This window comes from Leuresthes tenuis, unplaced genomic scaffold (assembly GCF_036924035.1).
Source record: "Leuresthes tenuis unplaced genomic scaffold, fLeuTen1.0.hap1 SCAF_15, whole genome shotgun sequence".
NCBI lineage: Eukaryota > Metazoa > Chordata > Actinopteri > Atheriniformes > Atherinopsidae > Leuresthes > Leuresthes tenuis.
The window spans coordinates 14609449-14628055 of record NW_027325369.1 but is presented as its reverse complement, the minus strand read 5'-3'; the positions used below and the strand labels follow the sequence as shown (position 1 = coordinate 14628055).

At 39.2% G+C, this 18607-nt stretch overlaps 1 protein-coding gene across 1 annotated transcript in view; it reads left to right on the top strand.

Annotated features, from left to right (window-relative positions):
- The window catches only part of slc8a3 (solute carrier family 8 member 3), a 123892-nt gene that overhangs the window by 67756 nt on the left and 37529 nt on the right, over positions 1-18607 (top strand). Inside the window, exon 3 of the mRNA XM_072366042.1 lies at positions 1233-1339. Coding sequence (XP_072222143.1) covers positions 1233-1339 — 107 coding nt within the window. The remainder of the gene's footprint in view (positions 1-1232; positions 1340-18607) is intronic.

Below are 18607 nucleotides of genomic sequence, written 5' to 3'. Positions count from 1 at the left end.
TGACTCAATTCATGATACATGAGCAGCTATCTATAATGAACCCTGCCAGGCCATTCATCTTATTAGCTAAATCCCTGCTTTCCAGATACTGTCCCCAAATAACACATATCAAGATTCTGTTTTTTTGTTGTTTTTTTTTGCTTAGAAGCAGATAGAAAGTATCTTCCCATGAGATGTCATGCACGTAATAAAGTATGTCATCCCTATTTCAAGGCTTGGTACGTTCCTGTCAACTATTGTTGACTTGTCTTCCGCTTGTGGGGTATGCTTTCTCAAAACTAAGAGAGCGGAGGCAGCAAGTGTCACAGCTCGTCTTGAGCGTTGTGGGCTTGTTTTTGTTTTCTGGCACTAGATGACGTGCAATGTCATGTTTACGTGAGTCCGATTGAATTCAACAAAGCTATTCCTTTAGGAGTATGTGCTGTGATGTGGCAAGGCAGACAGACATCTGGGTGCCTATTGACCACTTAACTGCCTGCACTCGTCAATAACTCTTTATAAAGATCAATTAGGGTGATAAGTGGCGAGAACGCTGCTGGGGCTCAGGTACCATATTGAGCTGTTTCTGTGGGATGATGTTACATGCAGCACTTTTCCGTAGAAAGAGCCTCAACCCTCCAGACATTTGACTTCATTAAGGGGGTGTTTTCCTTAAACTGAAGCAATAAACTCTACTTCTCTCTCGTCTGGCTTACCCATGCCTGGAGGGGTGGAAGAGTCCTGGCTGTGTCCAGCTGGCCGTCCTTCTGAAAGGCCTCTGACCAAAGAATACAGCTATAAAGATCGATTAAGATGGTGACAGTTTCTTTCATTTATAGTTCACTGACTTCTTCGCCCTTGTGAAATTTTGGTTTACACATTCTACAGTCTGATTGATTACATGCTGCTGTTTTCACTTCATTGTGTACTTCTATCCACACTTCTATGAAGTGCTTCTCACCCTCTGCTCCATTTGTATTTGATACCGTGATGAATGTAGTTGTCATGACTCCCGTGCTATCCAATGAGCTCACTGGAGCCCATGTATGCATCATGTCTTGCTGCTGTCAGACAGGCCCGTCCACTATAAACTGACCTTTCACCTCCTAACCTTTCTTCCATGCTGATTATTAATCCTCCTTACAGTGCACTTCCTGTGTTCCTCCATCGCAAATTAACCTTTCTCTTCTTCTCTCTCCCTCTTCCCCCTCTCTGTCTTTCTCTATCCCTTTCCTTTCACACCCTTTTTGCAGCAAATTCATTCACGTGAAAATTCTTGACGATGAGGAGTATGAGAAAAACAAGAACTTCTTCCTGGAGCTGGCTGAGCCTCGCATGGTAGACATGAGTCTGCAGAAAGGTGCGGTACTAAAACTTTGACTTCCTCTTCTATCTTTCTGTCTCTTACCTTCACACTTTTCTTTAATGTCACTCTTACACCTGAGGTTTTTTGTCTCTACTATGCTCTCCCTCTTTACCTAAGCTTTCATCCTTCTGCATCTTTGCCATCCTCCCTAACAGAGCACCCAAGGAGATTTTTTTCTAAAAGCTGTTCTTTCATATTACACCAGAAAAACTGCTGTTAAATCAAACCATAGCCATCATAATGACAGTCCCCCAAGACGCCATCATCATCTGCATAAAAAGAAAACAGAGAGTCTGAAAGTTTCTTTTATGTACCATCTCAAAGGAGCAAGTGGCTATTATTATATAAAAACACATTTTACCAAGAAGCAGGCTCTTTCTATTTTTAACTATAGATTTCTGCTTGGGTGATAAACACAATAAACTGATTTTTGTGGAATGAGCTTATAAGTTTATTTTATGAGGTGAAACAAAATATCAACAAGACTGTGTGTGATATTGATAGTTTGCACAAAAGTCTAACTATATGACCCTCATTGTGTCTGTGGTATCTTGTGTGACGCTGCTGTTCATATCAGGTTATACTTTTATCTTTGGTGTGGGCCGTTATGCACCAAGGTTAACGTAAGAATAAAACTAGGAGACAGAAGTCACCAAGTCAGAGTAAGTTTCTGTAATAAGTTTTTTTTTATCTATTTATCTTTTTTAATTGCAGCTTGCTGATAGTAACGTCTTTTGAAAGAATCCAATGGCTGTTTTCTTAAGATTTGATAACTTTTATCTAATGCGCTGTGATCTCTGTTCTCTTCGGGTACTCAAGTTTCCTCCCAACGTACAAAGAAATGCATGTCAGCTTCATTGGCATGCATGGTTGTTTGTTTCGTTTGTCTCTGTGTGTGTCGACCTGTCTAGGGTGTACCCCGCCTCTAGCCTAGTGGTGGCTGGGATAGGTTCTAGCACCCACGTGACCCTAACTTGGATTAAGCAGGTATAGAGGATGGATGGATGGATGGCAAAATTCTTAATTACTGTATCACCAAGTACAAAACTTAGATCTTGTGATAGGAAAATTAGCAGTTTTCTGTTCTCTCAGATGCTGGGGGCATATCCACTGAAGATCCACCGTTGTAACTCCTGAAACTTTGGTGTCTCTGGGTAGGTGTGTAGCCCTCAAACGTCTGCAGTGCTTGCTCCTCACACAGTTAATCCAAAGTATATCTTAACTCCAGTAAGTACATCCACATATGGTCTCATAACCACCGCAGTACAAAATAGCTAACTTGACTCCTCAGTCTACCCACTTTAAATCTGGTTATCTGATCTGGTGTGTTTCCAAATGGTGGTGGACCTACACTAAAAAATAGTGAACAGAAAGTGGGTGAAAAACATATAATATGCTTCCATGCAAATCTCTAAATTTTCTTTAATCTGGCATTAAAGGTTTAATTCTGTAAAACACATTCGAGAGAGTACAAAGCACATTTAATTTAACCTTAAAATGCAGTATGTTATCGGTAAGAGAATCCAACCTTTGGATTTTACCAAGTTTCTTGTATCATATATAAATGTCTGGTATTTGTGACAAATGAAACTGATGAAATTTGTAGAAAATTCTGCGATTTATGAGAATTTTAATTATAGATTCATATTTGGCCTCTACGTTAATACAAGAGATGCAGTTTCTCTGTAGCCACTGCAAGCTGATGGAGCTACAATGCAGGGTTAAAATTAGAAATGTGTAATATCTAAGCGTTGTAATTATTCTTCTGAGTGACGTAAGGTAAAATCTCTGATTAATTCTTTATTGTACAACACGTTAACCTTTGCAAGATAGCTCTGTAATAGTGCCCAGTCAGTCGTGGCAAGCAGGGTAATGCTTTGACTGAGAGCTGCATTGCATCTTTTGGAACATTTATGGACCACAGGGACCTTTTATTTTTTGCAAACTTCAACTGGAGCAAACAAAAGAAAACAGCACAAATAATCAAATCTTGATTCTTGATTAAGATCTTGATCAGTCTTGACTTCTGCAATTTCATTAGTTTTTCGAAAGGGCAGCTTACCATGTATACATAAAATATTTAATTTGTTAGTCTTGATCTAAGGGAAAAAAAAAACATTGGTCATTTTGGAACATTTAAGATAATTTCTTTCTTCTGTTAAGCAAACTATTCAGCTATTCAGCAAACTAATCATTTATTTTCAATAGCAAAGCAAATTTGGAGATTTTCCCCAGTTTGTATATAGAAAACTATGAAATACTGACTTGCAACATCCCACTTCCAAGTACATTGGATGCAATGACTGAACCATAATAAGACCTAGAATAGAGGATATTAAAAATTTCAAAAGTTTATAATGCTTTGTTTTGTATCCGAAATTAGAAGCAATACTTTCAAGTGATATATTTTATTACATATTTATATTGTTTACAATGAAATGTTGTTGGGGAGTTAACATTTAGGTACCCCATCATTTCTATGTTCATTATAAAAACTGATTAGCTCGTTCCAACCTTAGAAAGTGAACAACAATATTGTCCAACTAATGAGAGTGCATACACAATGAGTTATATGAGCTACATACTTTCTTTTTAAAATGCAAGGGGTAATCAATGTTTGATCAGGGTAATAAATGTTTGATCTATGTACGATGAGGAAGTAATGAAAAATATTTTATGTATTATTTCCCATGCAGGATTATATTTTATGAATGTGCCTGCGCTAATGAAGCTGCTTTGATTCCATATGAGGGAAAACACACGGCAGTATTTTAGGGTTACGTATATAGTATTCTTCTGTTGCTGTAGTGGGAGCTGCTTTATCAAAGTGACATGAATGATATGATAATTTCTGTTTTTGTATATAATGAAGCGATTATACTGTTGTTCATAACCACTGATCTGGGGCTGATTGGGTTTGTTTTTCTTCTTATTAAAGCCGGAGTGGAGAAGCAGAATTGATGAATATTCTATGAGTCTTTGTTTTATTAGACTTTTCTTCATATGCAACAGCCTTCCTCCATTTTCCTCACAGCCTTTGCAACAACAGCACTCCATATCAACACCAACAAACTTAACTCGTTTGTCTACCAATCTTTTCGCTATACAAATGATAAAACCAGATGCGTAAATGGAATTGCCAGATTGTATTTCAAGGCTTGGATCTGTCAGAAATGTATTACCATTTGTTGTATCACTTGTTGGAACTTTTCTGGATTTGTTCATGTGCTGGGAAGCTGAGAAGAGAGTTTAGATGTGAGAGAGTCCCAGGCTGGCAGGTCTGGCTTCGGACAGTTTGTGAGTAATGAAAGCAATCAAGCCAACAGTCACCCTGACCTGTCAGTCTGGAGTTGTTTACTGCCAGCTCTGGCAATACCCTTCTCTAACTGATATTAAAGTGGTCAATACCATTAGCACCTCTAGTTAGGTGGCTATTCGAATCTACACTTTTGCTGCTGCAACACAACTCGGCATAGAGTGAGTCACTTCACAGTTCGGCGTGAGCAGTGCAGGATTTTGTGCATGTGACAAGTGCAAGGTTTGAAATTCATGTCAGACTTGTGGGGTAGGGGTGTCCCTGACATTGGCCAGCCATGTCCATACTGTTCAGCGCACCTGGCTCTTCATTAGTTTTATTGGACTACCCGCATCAAGACGTTGTATTTATTTGTTATTTTGAGGGTTATGTATCGAGGTGTAAAGACTGAAACAAGTTACCTAGAGATCTTACCTTTCCACCAAGTTGCAAATGTACTTAAAGTAGACTATATTACGTCATCTTAGGCCAAGTTTTCTGTTCCAGTTTGTTGAAATTTTTCAGAAGGATTATTCAGGGCTACAAAGCAAAGCCAACTTCGGTGCAGATAAGACCAAATATACACCAAGCAATGCATTCTTTGTCAGCGTAAGACTGATTTTAGATTTTTTCAATTCTTGTTGGTTGTTTTTTGAAAAGTTACACTGGAAATTTTGAGCTTAGCAGGACAAAAGCCACCTGTTAGTAGGTGTAAAAGTTGCTTTAGAGAAGAATAATTATGTATTTGAGAAAAAAAAAATCCCAAAAATTTTAATTCCGTCCAGTTAACAAACTGCTGGTGAGTCATATTATTTTAGTTTGAAGCTTCTGGTTTTCTTAAAACCAAACAGCCTTTAACTGATCAAATGAATGCAAGAACGTTAACTCTGCCTCTGTAATGCCGGCCAATGGAAACATGTGTCCTTGCTTTGTGTCAAAGTGAGCCTGCGGCCAGACACAGATAGTACAACATAGCCTTGGAGATACTAATAAGTGTTTAAACAAGATGTGTACCAATCAGTCTGCACATGTAAAGTGACACATTGAGCTAAGATCTCTGAACGAGTTTGTCCCATTGTATCAACGGTTATCTAGCTGAAGTTTCCTTCAGTAAGTCACTGTATCAAACTCTGACTTTTCTGTTTGTCAAAAACTAAAGAAATATTTGACTAAATTGTTTTCTTAAGCAAATGCACAACTATAGCAATTTAGTATCTATGACTGCAGTAAATTACCATTTCAACTTTCAGTCATATATCAATGTTTTCCTCTCTTACTCCATTAATTATTTAGATTATAAAAAGCCTTACATTTGTAAATAACTGACCATCACATGTTGCCTTGAGAGATAACTGGGAGCTGGAAGAATTCTTATAGGATGACAAACTGGCTTCTTTCAATTAACTCTTCACTTCTTCGCACAAACTGAATGTTTAAAGGGTTATTTCCTTAGAAACATTTGGTTGGGTTAAAATCAGGAATTTGAGAGATGCTCTTACAACTGTAGACTTTTATTTCTGATTTACTTTTTAATATATTTTGGGGATTTTCTTCAGGGCCATGGTTCGTCTCAAATTGTCACAGAACTATCCGAAGCACTTGCACTTGACCAAGTGATAAGAATGGGGCGATTAAGGAAAAAGACGAAGGAAAGAACAGAGGACAGAAGAGGCTGCTGTAACATTTCAGAAAAATAAACCTGGTAGATGAGAGGAGGGGGTGGACAATACTGAATAGACCTTCAAATGACACTGCAAAAAGTGTGCTACAAAGCAGAGCTTGGCAGTGTCATCATTCATGTGCGGTGTGGGTTTGTGCGTTGTTTTCTTCCATGTGTGCATAATAAAACCGAATGAGGAGCGACCCGAAAGTGAGCACTCTGTGTGTCAGTATACAGTTGAGTGTATGCGACGCAAGTATTATATTATCGCGTGCGTGTGTCTGCATGTGTCAGTGTGTTTGTGCATGCGTGGCTGAAGGATTAATACCCCTCTCTCCTTGAGGTAATCCATCTCCCACCCTCCCGCTTTCCATTCAAATCATGCCCAGCGTTGGGAAATGTGCCACCCGTCAGCCGCCTTGCTCACAATGAGCTCTTGTGGCATCTAAGGGCACTTCACATGCTATTGTTTGAGCTTGGCCGGGTCCTTCTTGCATTCTGACTTCACACACATATTCATTAGCTCCAAATGATCAGTGAGTCATATTGTGAAGCAATGCTACACACAAAGCCCCACAACCAGGACAGATGAGATTCAAATGGACTGCTTTAGATGAGAAGAAGAAGAAAATGGATTGATTTAAAGAATATCTTCACTATGCTGTCGAAAGTTGGAATGTAGTTTTTTTTTAAAAAACTTTTGATTTAGATTTTTGCACAATAAAGAAAATATCTGAGACAAGGATGGGGAAAAAATAATAACATAAATAAATAAATGAAAATATTTAAAATATCTAAGCATGTATACATTTAAACAGGTTTCGGGAAAATACACACAAATGAATATACCCATATGCAACACCTCATGTCAGGGCCCATAAGTGTGATTTAAGTCAAGATCAACCCTAAAGGTTCTAACCATTCAAATAATCTTCGACCAAGTGCCATCTCCACCTAAAAAGGTCCATCTTCATTTGCAATATCGCGGTCATTCTTTCTATCATGTAAACTTGTTTCAGTCTTTGCTTCTATTCTGTCAGAGTTGGTGAGTTGACACTCCTCCAATATACTGTTGCAATTTTCTTAGCAACCAGTACCAAAACTTTTTAAAAATTTTTTCAATCTCTTCTTTGATATTTTTCCAATGTGCAATTATGTTTGGACAGTCCCAGAATATGTGTGTATGATCACTTATTTTACCACAGTTTCTCCAGCATAAAGCTGTCGATGAGTCCTTGGCTAAATTAGATATAACCAGGGGAGTACAAAAAAAATTTTGAGTTTTGAGTTTCCAATCAAATTCCCTCCACTGCTGACTATTGATGCCTTTATGACTAGTATTACATAATTTGTGTTAGGTTCTGGAGAGGTCTGGACCCAAAAGTGAACAGCAGACAGAAGGTGAAGATCAAACGGGATCTATTAAGGGAGGGGGGAGTTAAGGATCTCAGGAGGCGAGGGGAATGAACCAGGGTCCGGGTGAGGAGGAAGGAGGTCTTGCGTCCGGGTGACTCCATGCAAGGCTCGGGGGACGAGTGATTCCCGTGTTCCGAAGTTCCTGTGTATGTGCTCGTGAAGGCAGGCTGGGTAATGGGCTGCGGGCTGGCTCGGTGGCAGACTGGGCTGGGTAGAGCTCTCTGGCTTGACATCCAACTAGCATGCGCGTTCGGCCGTAGTAAGACAATAATCCGACACCGCAGGCCAGGAGGGAGCAGGCTTTAACAGGTGCCAGATTGGTAATGGGGCACAGGTGTGAATGTGAGAGCGCTCCTCCCAGTCGTCCAGCCCAGCCTGAAAAAACAACAGGAGACAACCAGCCAGCACCCAGGTACAAACATAACTAAACTAAATGGCAACAAAAGGTCATAATCACCACAAATTTGTCCCACATCTCGTCTTCTATCACATTATTTGATTCCAGTTCCCATTTTTCCGTAATATCATAGGTATTTTGAAAAATGTCTGATGAAAATCTTTTATAGAGATGAGAGACATGTCTGCTCACTGGAAATCCTTTTTCTGAGATTGCAATGAAATATTGCTCGATAGCATTTGGTGTTGTCCAAAGTCTTTCATTTTCTTTATGGCTTGTAATAAAATGCCGGATTTGTAAATACCTATAAAAATCATTTGAAGGAAGATCAAATTGTTCTTGTAGTTGTGAAAAGGACTTTAAGTGTGTTTCTTCAAATAACTGATTAAGAATTTTTAGCCCTTTAGTTGCCCATCCCTTGAATCCATAATCCCCAATTGAGGGTGGAATGTCTGGATTATCTATTATGGGCATGGCTCGGGAAATTGATCCATTATCTTTCACATTTTTTTTTACCTCTGTCCAAACTTTAATAGACTGTTTTATCCATTCATTTCCAATATTCAGATTATTGAAATGCAAATACTGATGCATACTCCACACTGAAAAGGCCCATGATTTCTTTTTTCTTGTCACGTTTTTTTTCCCAATCACGTTTCTAACCACTGAAACAATTCAGATTAGCTCACATTGGCTCATTTGGATGTGATAAAAGACATTGAACACTTTTTAATCTGCATGTGATACCCTCAGGAATCCAAAGGGGAAAGATTTACATAACGGAGAAGAGTACTTTAATAAGTTTTATATAGTTAGAAAATTCTGCATTACACATAAAAGAGGAGAAACTACTTCCTCTCTATAATATCAATGTGCAAACACTCCAGGGTTTAAATATAATGATGCAATATACACAAGAGATGATTCTTATATGCCTGAGAGGCCAATCAGGGAGCAGTACATTGTGATCTCGCTTTATCTCAGGGGGAAGCCAATGTACACAAAATGGAGAGAAAAACTTGCAGTGATGTTAACATTTTGCAATGACAAAAAGAAAAGCAAAGGAGTCTGGGTGAATTATAAGTTATTAGAAATGTGCTTAAAAAAAGTTGTCTGTTCTTGGGAAGGAATGGAGGTGAGACTTTGACTGTTTTTAGATCCTGATCAACAGTTGTTAGCTGTTAGCCATGAGGGCTAAAATTTTACAATCAGATGTTGATAGATATTATTAGGGCAGGCCAATTATTTTGGCATAAGACTGGATCAGCAAAACCCTGCCAGATGGCAGATACTTCCCAGATACTTTGAGCCAAACATCATCACCAGCTGAGGGGCACTAGATTGGAGAGGTGAATTGGCCCAACATTCATGTAGTGTGAGCCCAGCATTAGTGGCTCGGACCTGTGTGTGATGATGCTTTATGGTAGGAAAAAGGCAAAATCATACAGTGCCTGTCTTTGATTTTTTTTCTTGATAATTAAGATATAATTAAGTAAGTAGTAATTAAGTAAGTAATTTAAGATTACTTAAATCTTACTTTTATTGTCATGTACACGAATGTTAACATGAAGGTACTCCTCTGCATTTGACCCATCCAGGTTCCCATTTCTTCCATGATTTTCTTATAGCACATCTCTCTACAACGAGGTGTGGCTGTGAAAGAAGAATAGTTATGCAGGAGAGATGTCTGGAAGGAGACAGTAAAATATTCTGTTAAGTAACAATATCACAGCCACTGCATGAGGTACCTTAAGTGTTATTGGGTGAAATAACAGTATAATTGTCGATGCCCGCACTGCCAAGGTAGCAGGGCTTCTGGCCATTAATTCAAAAATATGATTTTGTCACTTTTTTCCCCCTTCAGAGGACGCTGGCCCCTAATTTCAGCAATTCAACGGGGGGTCTTTCGTTTGAAGTCCTCGACTCCCCCATGCACGGTTTCAGCTCCGACTCTGGACAGTGGAAAAAATGTCGAGATCTGGTTTGAAGGACCCAGTTGTTAAGAAAATTCTCTCAATGAGTTGCTGGGGTCAGTTAGCAAAAAGGTTTAATCTTGCAGCAAGTACAAGAATGTGTGTGTGTGTGGTGTGTTTAAAGAACCTGTGGATAAATCACACTGGCCTTATATGGCAAGTCTCAACTGGTATGGCACGGGTCCAGTCTGTCTCTTATCTTTTTGTAAAGTCCAGCACTCGGGCGTAGCCTTCTGTCTGTTTGGACTCTCATATACATTCGGTTAATCATAGAAAAACAAGAACAAAACTTTTTAGCCCCTAAAATTCATGAAACAGACGAGGTAGTTATTTCCAGTCTAGAAAATAAGATTAAAAATAAGAGTAATCACCACCATTCCTTTAAATTCTGGATATTCTAACAATCTAAATCTTTTTTAAATGTTCAATGAAGCCCTTTGCTGCTCTGTTATGAGACTCAGCTGAGCATAAATCAACTTTTTCTCTTGAACCAAGCTTTTAAAACTGTTAACCGTTTTCTTTTCTCAGTTGGTATTGATTTTAAAGCCGATTAACAAAAATAATGAATGTCTATCAACAAATGTGAGATCTAAACTCCAATGCTTCCTCTAAAATCATTTCCTTTCTCAATATGCAAATGTGTGTGTAAGTCATAGCACCCGTGCAGCCAAAACGCCTTTCTTTTCATGTTTCTCCTCACTCTGTACTGTGAGCACACACACACACCGAATCAGAAACGCTAATTTCCCTCTCCTTTCTACATTGTGGACTGTGCACACACATACACACACACACACCTTTTTTTCGTTGTTGGTGTGCCAGAGTGTTGTTTCACGTATCAGATTATGCTAAAGATACAAATGGGTTTATCAGTCATGTCAGAATCCATACATACTGATCCTCCCATAATAAAATGGTCAGATCTTATCAAACACACTTTGTTTCTTGTGGCAGTCAAATCAGCGAAACAGCGTCTACACTGAATTAAGCTTACCACAAGAACTCATTGGTTTGGCAGTTATTGCTCTGCCGTCCACAATCATACACCCATTTTATTTTCTTGAGACATGTGAAGGCACCTGTATATGTTCAACGACTCCTATATCACTATGTGTTAGTTTATCTATTATCAATAAGAGTACTTTATTAAAGTATGTCTGGACTTTATATATATATATGAGTTAGAGTGTATCCACCGACAAACCACTATTAAGCATGTCACACAGCCCAAACATATAACATTTCAGGACATTTAGACCACACAGTAAACAAACAAGAATGAAGCGTGTCAAGCAGCCCAAACATGTAACATTTCAACAGGACACTTTCACAATACATTCAAATCAAATAGTTAGACAACAGACAAAACATATACCCCAGCCGGCATTGCATCCTGCCTACTTGTCTATAATTCACTATGTGTGCGCACACCTTTATTCACAAAATCTTCAACTTGTACTTTTTTACCAAAGCTGCTACAGCTCCATTGGCAGAATAGAGAGTCCCTTGGATCCCATTTCGGTTCATTTGAAGACTGTCTTACATGTAACAGATTAACGCCTTTTTCTTTACAATGCAGCACTATGAAACGGGTCCCTGTGACTTTAACTCTCAATAGTGTGCATGCTCAAAAACTTCAACAACTCTTTATTTCAAAATCTTCAACTTGTACTCTTTATTTCATTAGAACTCAGCGCGCCAAACTGCTACGCTCACAAACTTCAACTCTTTATTTCTTTATTTCATTAGAACTCAGCGAGCCACACTTCTTTGAAAAAATAAATAAATAAATTCCGGTGGTGCCCCAGATGGCAGCGACTGTCCTAACTCCTGTCTGTTTCTCATGCACATTGGAGTTAGATAAACGCAATTTCAGTCTGCTTGCAATTTAATGTTGTAATGCTTTATTGACAATAAAGTTTGCTTTGACTTTGAATTTGACTACGCTTCAAAAACTTCAACCCTGTATTTTACTACTGCAGCGTGCACGTCTGCCACGCCCAGAAACTTCAACTCTGTATTTTACTACTACTCAGTAAACCTTAGAACAGCAACTCACAGTTCTGTTAACTTATTCTTCATTAGCTTCAATACCTTAAAAACAGCACATTACCTCTATTAAAGCAACACAAATTTAGACAGAGTCCCCCACTCATATCACACGGCAGGCAACCATCCGAACAGGTAATTTTAGCATACCCAGTTGCAAAACAGAAAACACCAAAACCGTACAGTATGGCTCCTGATCTCATGAGTAGATGGAAAAACTCACCCTTTTTATTAGCCGGCCTCAGAGACCACGGACCTCACTGGAAGGCCAGGCGAAAGCCAAATCGCAGGGCAGAAACCTCTCAGTTCGTGACGCCAAGTTTGTGGTGTATTGGGGATGCTCGCCTTCAAACAGTCTGTGTGTAGATGATGCAGGAAGAACTCTGCTGACACAGACTTGGTCAAACACAGAAACCTTTATTGTCAACCAGGGTCAAAATTATAGAATGATGCATCAAGTCTGGATAGATGTGTCAAGCCCGGCTTCCCTAAAATCTCTGACTTACTGTGGGTGCAGATCTTCGTTAAGTAGAATCTGCCTGTTCTTAGTGACCTTGAAGATGTTGTATGCTCCCATCACCAAGCACAAAGCCCAGATATGGTGTGTGCGTATCTATTGAGCCTCTTTTTGGATAAACTAACTGGGGAGTATGTTATTCTTAAAATGTCCTGTTTTAGCCCAAGACTCCCTTACACTGCTGGTAGTTATCAGACTTCTTATCATTTCCCAAAACAACTTTGCACAGGTGGTAAATATCAGACACCTCAAGAGCATTGCCATTAACATCTGTGAAAAATCGAGACTGAAACTTTAAATAGGTAGTATAGATAGTTTTTTTTTTTTTTTTTGGCTAATTCAGTATAGCAAACCTCTGAAAGTATAAAGCTGTTGAGCACATAAGTACAAAAATCCTGCAAATCCAGTGTTCCTTTCTGGTCTGCTCTTAAGGGTTTATAGAGCACATTTAATAGTATTATTTTGGTTAGAGACAAAATCCAAATTCATAAGGAAAGGGATAGCATTTTCTGTGAAACCTTTATAACATCCTTTACAGCCCATTAAGATCTGATGGCTTGTTCAGACCTACATGCAAGTGTTTGGGGCACATCAGGTTGTAATAGGTTAATGACACTTTGGAAGCTTTTTACTCACAATGAATCACTTTGACAACTTGAATTTGCAGAGATTGATAATGACGATAGACAGATGATAGTTGTTGACCTTATATGCATCTTGCTGATGAAAATTTCTATTTTTATTTTGATTATTCACATATTTGTCATTACTTCTGCCATAGTATTTTTGTTATCCCAGTAAAGATTTTGAAAAATCATTCCAAAATGACATTCCAAATATATCCTTAGATTAATTTCACATATTCAAAACATTGATTAATTTGAAGAATTGGATGACAACAGCTTATTAAATTAATAAGCTATGTACATGGCTGAAAACTGTATACTTATGCTATCATCTCTTCTTCATCTGATAATTATGTAATGAAGGACTGTGAGGTTCAAAATGTTCTCGAAATCCCTCCCTGATATAACTTTTAACCAATATAATTGGTTTCCATCCCGTTTATAATCTACAGTCTTGATGGGGTTGGACAAAATCATTACTCGGTTGCTCCATTTTGGGGACTTCACATCTGTTCAAAGGGCTGAAGTGCTCAATCCTGGGCCTGGAGGAAGCCTAAATGACTGGTATTGAATCAATTAGCTGCCTAATTGGCCCGAGATAAAGACTTAATTTCCTTATCACCAGCCTCACAAGCCATTACAAATGGCACTGAGAATCTCTCAGTGGATGTGCCAAGAGGTCAGAGTGGCAATGTTCTGTATTTTGGCAATCTTGGTTGTCAAGGAAGGACATGTTGTATATTTTACATGCACCAGGGATGATCTTTATGTTTTGTTTTGTTTTTTCGTAAGCTCTTTCAAATAAAAGAAAATTAGACTTCTACTGTGACATCTTTTACATTGATTGCGTAGGTTTGTGGAGTGGATTACGTTATCATTTATTTGATTGTAAAGTGGAACCTCACACAGCATGTAGGGATACATCTGCTCCCCTGTGTTCTCCTAAATTGTTATGTGGATGAAGTATTTGTTCAATTTTAGTAGACAAGAGGGGATAGAGATGCAGCAGTTCTCACAAGGACAAAGAGGAAGTAGTAATCTGAAGACCTATCTCGTAATAGACAGTTGCTGATCAAATTACACATTCTGTGTGAGTTTCAATTCAATTGTAGTCAATACAGACCTAAAATGTACTTCAACAAGGGCATCATATGCCATCATATGCATCATTACACAATAGAACCTCCCACTAAGCAGTCTCATATTACCTTAGCTAATGACACACAAGAGCCACTAATCTGCTAATATACCTGCTGTTTTAAATGGCTCCTGTTGCAGCTTTCCAGAAGCTCACTGTGCTGTGCCTTTTTTTCGGAGACTGACAGCAGAAGTGAGACCTTGTTGAGTCAGCGATGAGGAACAGCTGTCGCTTCTTGCAGGAGGAGAAACTTCGCCATCTGCTGGCAGACAATTCAGGGACTTGATCCTGTAACCTCAATCTGTTTCATCATCACGGCTCACCTTACTAAAAGCAGAAAAAAAAACTATGATGGATGAATAGTGGAGGTGAGACTATTAAAGATATACAGAAAGTTAAGCAATGAGTACACGCTACAAATAAAAGTATTCAAATTCAGTTTTTCCTGGGACAAATATATATTTGGCTTATGTGGAAAGTATGGATGTTCTGTGATCTAAGATCTAAACACAACTTGTGTTTGAATGCTTAGTTAAGCTCCTTCCTTAATGCTCCTATTTGCCCTCTGGTTGATGACTTAGCACTAGCAGGCCCAGAGATTTTTAATTCTGCTGCATGCCCCTTCCCCTCTGCAAAAATTATGTATTCCTCTCAAGGTGGTAACTATCTCCATTGTATTGTGAACAGTCACTCCACCCCCCACTGAGGTTGCTGCCTGTAATGACAAAGGCCAAACTACTGTTTGAATGAACTCTCATCAGCCCAACATACTGTGTGTTGTACACACATTTTTCATTTTATTTAGCCAAGAAACACATGTACACTTTCACCTTATTTTGTCAGTTGATCCGAGAAACGCTTTGTATTTGTCATAAAAAAACACTTATTTTAATAATGGGACATACTTCGTGAATGGTAATTTGGTTGTAGGTTACACCCCAATTTCAATGACAATTTACTCTGCCAAGCTCACAATGTCAGAGGACAAAGGACTGGAATTAGTGCCCCAAAAAACACAATTTCAGCTTGGAAAATCTACAAACAGTCGGTTCAGGAAGAAAATAAATGTTTATTTCACACGAAGAAAATCAGGCTCACTACATATGGAGGCTATACAAACCACAGAAATGTAGTGTTAGCCCGATTCTTTCATTGGAAGCCCAAGAACAAGCTGGAGAAATCTTAAGTTAAACAAAGTATTTATTAGCGGTCACATGTAAAGTATATTGCAGCGGTGGACTCGGAGTGACAGAGCTCTCGCAGGAAATCCGTCAGGCCGAGCCCCGATATCCGGAAACATTTCATATTTATATTCAACTTTATGTCACAGAGGTTGTACTCACACTCGACAGAGTGTAATTGGCCAGTTTTTAGTGGCATGAGGAGGCCAACCACTGTCCTTGTTTTGTTCTTTGGATGTGATAAACAATGTGTGTGTGAGTGTTTTAGGCGTGTAGCAGTCTGTCTGACAAGACAGAGAAGCTTCATCTGACCCAGTTATTTAGTCTAGTTATGCTATCTTAAAGTCTTGGACCCTTTAAGGTCATCTATTGTGTAGTATGAGCAGAGTGGAAAAGTACAAACTAGGAACATAGGTTATTTAGTAAAATACAGAATATGAATACATAATGTCTAAGATCAAAGCCAATTATAGCAGTAGCATACAGTTGTCCCATCTAGCAGTTTCCACATTCCCGTGGTGAGTCTTTCCTACATTTGCCACAGGTGTATTTGTGGCAGCGTACACAAAGTTCGGTGCTTCTGTTACTATTGCAGAGTATGCATACCTGGCACTGTCTTTTTCTTCTGAGAAACTCTCATCTCACGACGCCGCTCTTTGTGTTCTTCCCCTTGTGCCTTTTCCTTCAAAAGCCTGTTATGAAGTTCCTCTGCAAGCTCCACCATGAACAATTGGCGACTTTCTTTGGATCCTGTACATTCTGTGTACAAGACATGTGCATTTGTGATAGCCATGTCAAACAGGTTGTAAAACACAGCCATGGGCCATCTCCGTGTTCCTGCATGCACCAAGTAGTGGCAGGATTTCTGGTTGATGATATCAACGCCTCTTTTGAAATGGTTGTAATCAACAACAGTGTTTGTTTTTTGTTTTTGGGTGTCCACAATTTACACTTTCTGATGCTTTCTGACTTTCTGTTAGCCAAAGACAGAGAGGTGAAGAAATTGTCCATGGTTACAGTCCTTCCCTGGTCCATAAATGCTTCCATCAATTTCAAAACAACATCCTCTGACAGCCTCTCTTCCATCGGACGAGTGGGATCTTTTCCTAAGAAAGGGATGGCGTTACACATGTATTTTGTGTCCAGATCTGTTGCAATACAAAACTTGTTTCCAAACTTGTCAGACTTGGATGCAGTGTACTACAGAAAGGGACAATGAACATTTCAAGGAAATAACTGCTCATCCACAATAAAATGTTGCCCTGGACTGTAGGACGACACACAATTCTGAACAAACCACTGCCAGATGTCTGAAATTGCTGCAAATTTGTCCGTTTGTATGCACTCCTTGCGGGTGTCCTTGTTGTCGAAGCGAAGGTACATCTTTATTTCAAGAAAGCGGTTACGCTGCATTATGGCTTTGATATCTGGGTTACCGAATCTATTGGCCCACATGAGTCGCATGGCGCCAATGTAGCCCTTGGCAGCCCTGCGACAAAGGATTGCAAGGAACGCCATCAGCTCGAAGACACTCATCTGCCAGCTGGGATTTGTTCTACGGCCCTTCTGGGCTGTGCAGTCTCTGATGGTCAACAACATGTTGATATCCAACAAACACAGGACACTTTGAAGGCGACTCGTGATTTTGCATGTTGCAAACTCTATTGGCCCTCCAGATCCTTTGAATGCTGTCTGTGGAGTTTCATGAGCAGAAAAATCTCCAACTTTGTGGTGGAACCACACAGTGCCATCTTTCGCCTTCTCTGTGGATCCAGGTGTTATGCCCACATCTGCAACTTTTTATTTTTTATTACAAGGGGAATTGACATGCGTTGTGTCTTCCTCTTGTGGCCTCTGTGTCTGAACTGTCCTGCTCAATCACATACATGTGTCTTTGGAGGGGAGGATTTACTGGTGCAAGAGCAGTCGCATCCTCATCACTTCCTCAACACGAATCGGTGACAATGTTTTCATTATGAAATGCGAGGTCCACATCTCCACCATCAGATTCACAGTCCTCAAATAAAGCCTCCTGAGCACTGATCCTTCTGGGTTGCCTTGGTTGTGACATTGTGAAGCCTGGGTCTGCATGTCAGGCATTCTCTATTTATGGTTGTTTCTCGCCCACAACATTCACACCTTTTACGACACTCCCTTCCCCTCACTTCCTTCATCGAATTTAAATTGAATGATGCCCATTGAGTCTTACGAAAGGGCACATCAGCTATAATCAACTCATTGGAGACTAAGGGCCCGTCCACACGAGTACGCAGCCTCACCCAATAGTTGTTTTGAAAAAGTATCCGTAAACACGGCGTTGTATAAAAATACTGGTTTCACACCTCGAAAAAGCCGGATCCATCTTGACACAAGGCCGAAATGATAATGTTGCAATAAACCTTTATTGCTATAGCTATTACTACCATCAGAAGCTAATTATCTTAGCTGGCTTGAACAAGTTTCTGAAAATAATGAAGACAAATAATATGCATCTCTTTGTCTTATTCATTCTAAGAAATCTCTTTTTTAAACTAAGTTAAATTGGAGGGGCAGTGCTATCTAGTTGCAAGCTACAGCTTGGTTTGGTATGGTTAGCTTAGCGTAGCTTAGCATGGAGACTGGAAAAAAAGTAGGTAGCCAATGTGGTTGAAGTCAGCAGCAGAGTTTGCCAGCAAAAATATTTTCCCAAGTATTATTATTATCATTAGTTTTATTCTATTCAATTCATAGCTTTCAACGATACAGACTGTGTTGAAAATAATAATATTGTCTCATTCTCTGTCTTATAAATGAATGTGCTACACTGAAACAAAAAGTGAAATTAAGGATGAAGTCAGAATTCATGCCAAATGTCTTAGTTTGTCAAAACTGAGATGGATAGCTGAGATACATCTAGATTAATCTGACTAAATTAATTGTCATTTGTTGCCTCTTTGTTTTTGGTTGACTCACTGATGCACTATTTTATCTTGCTGCAATTGCTAGGGATACATGGTAGCTTATGAACTTC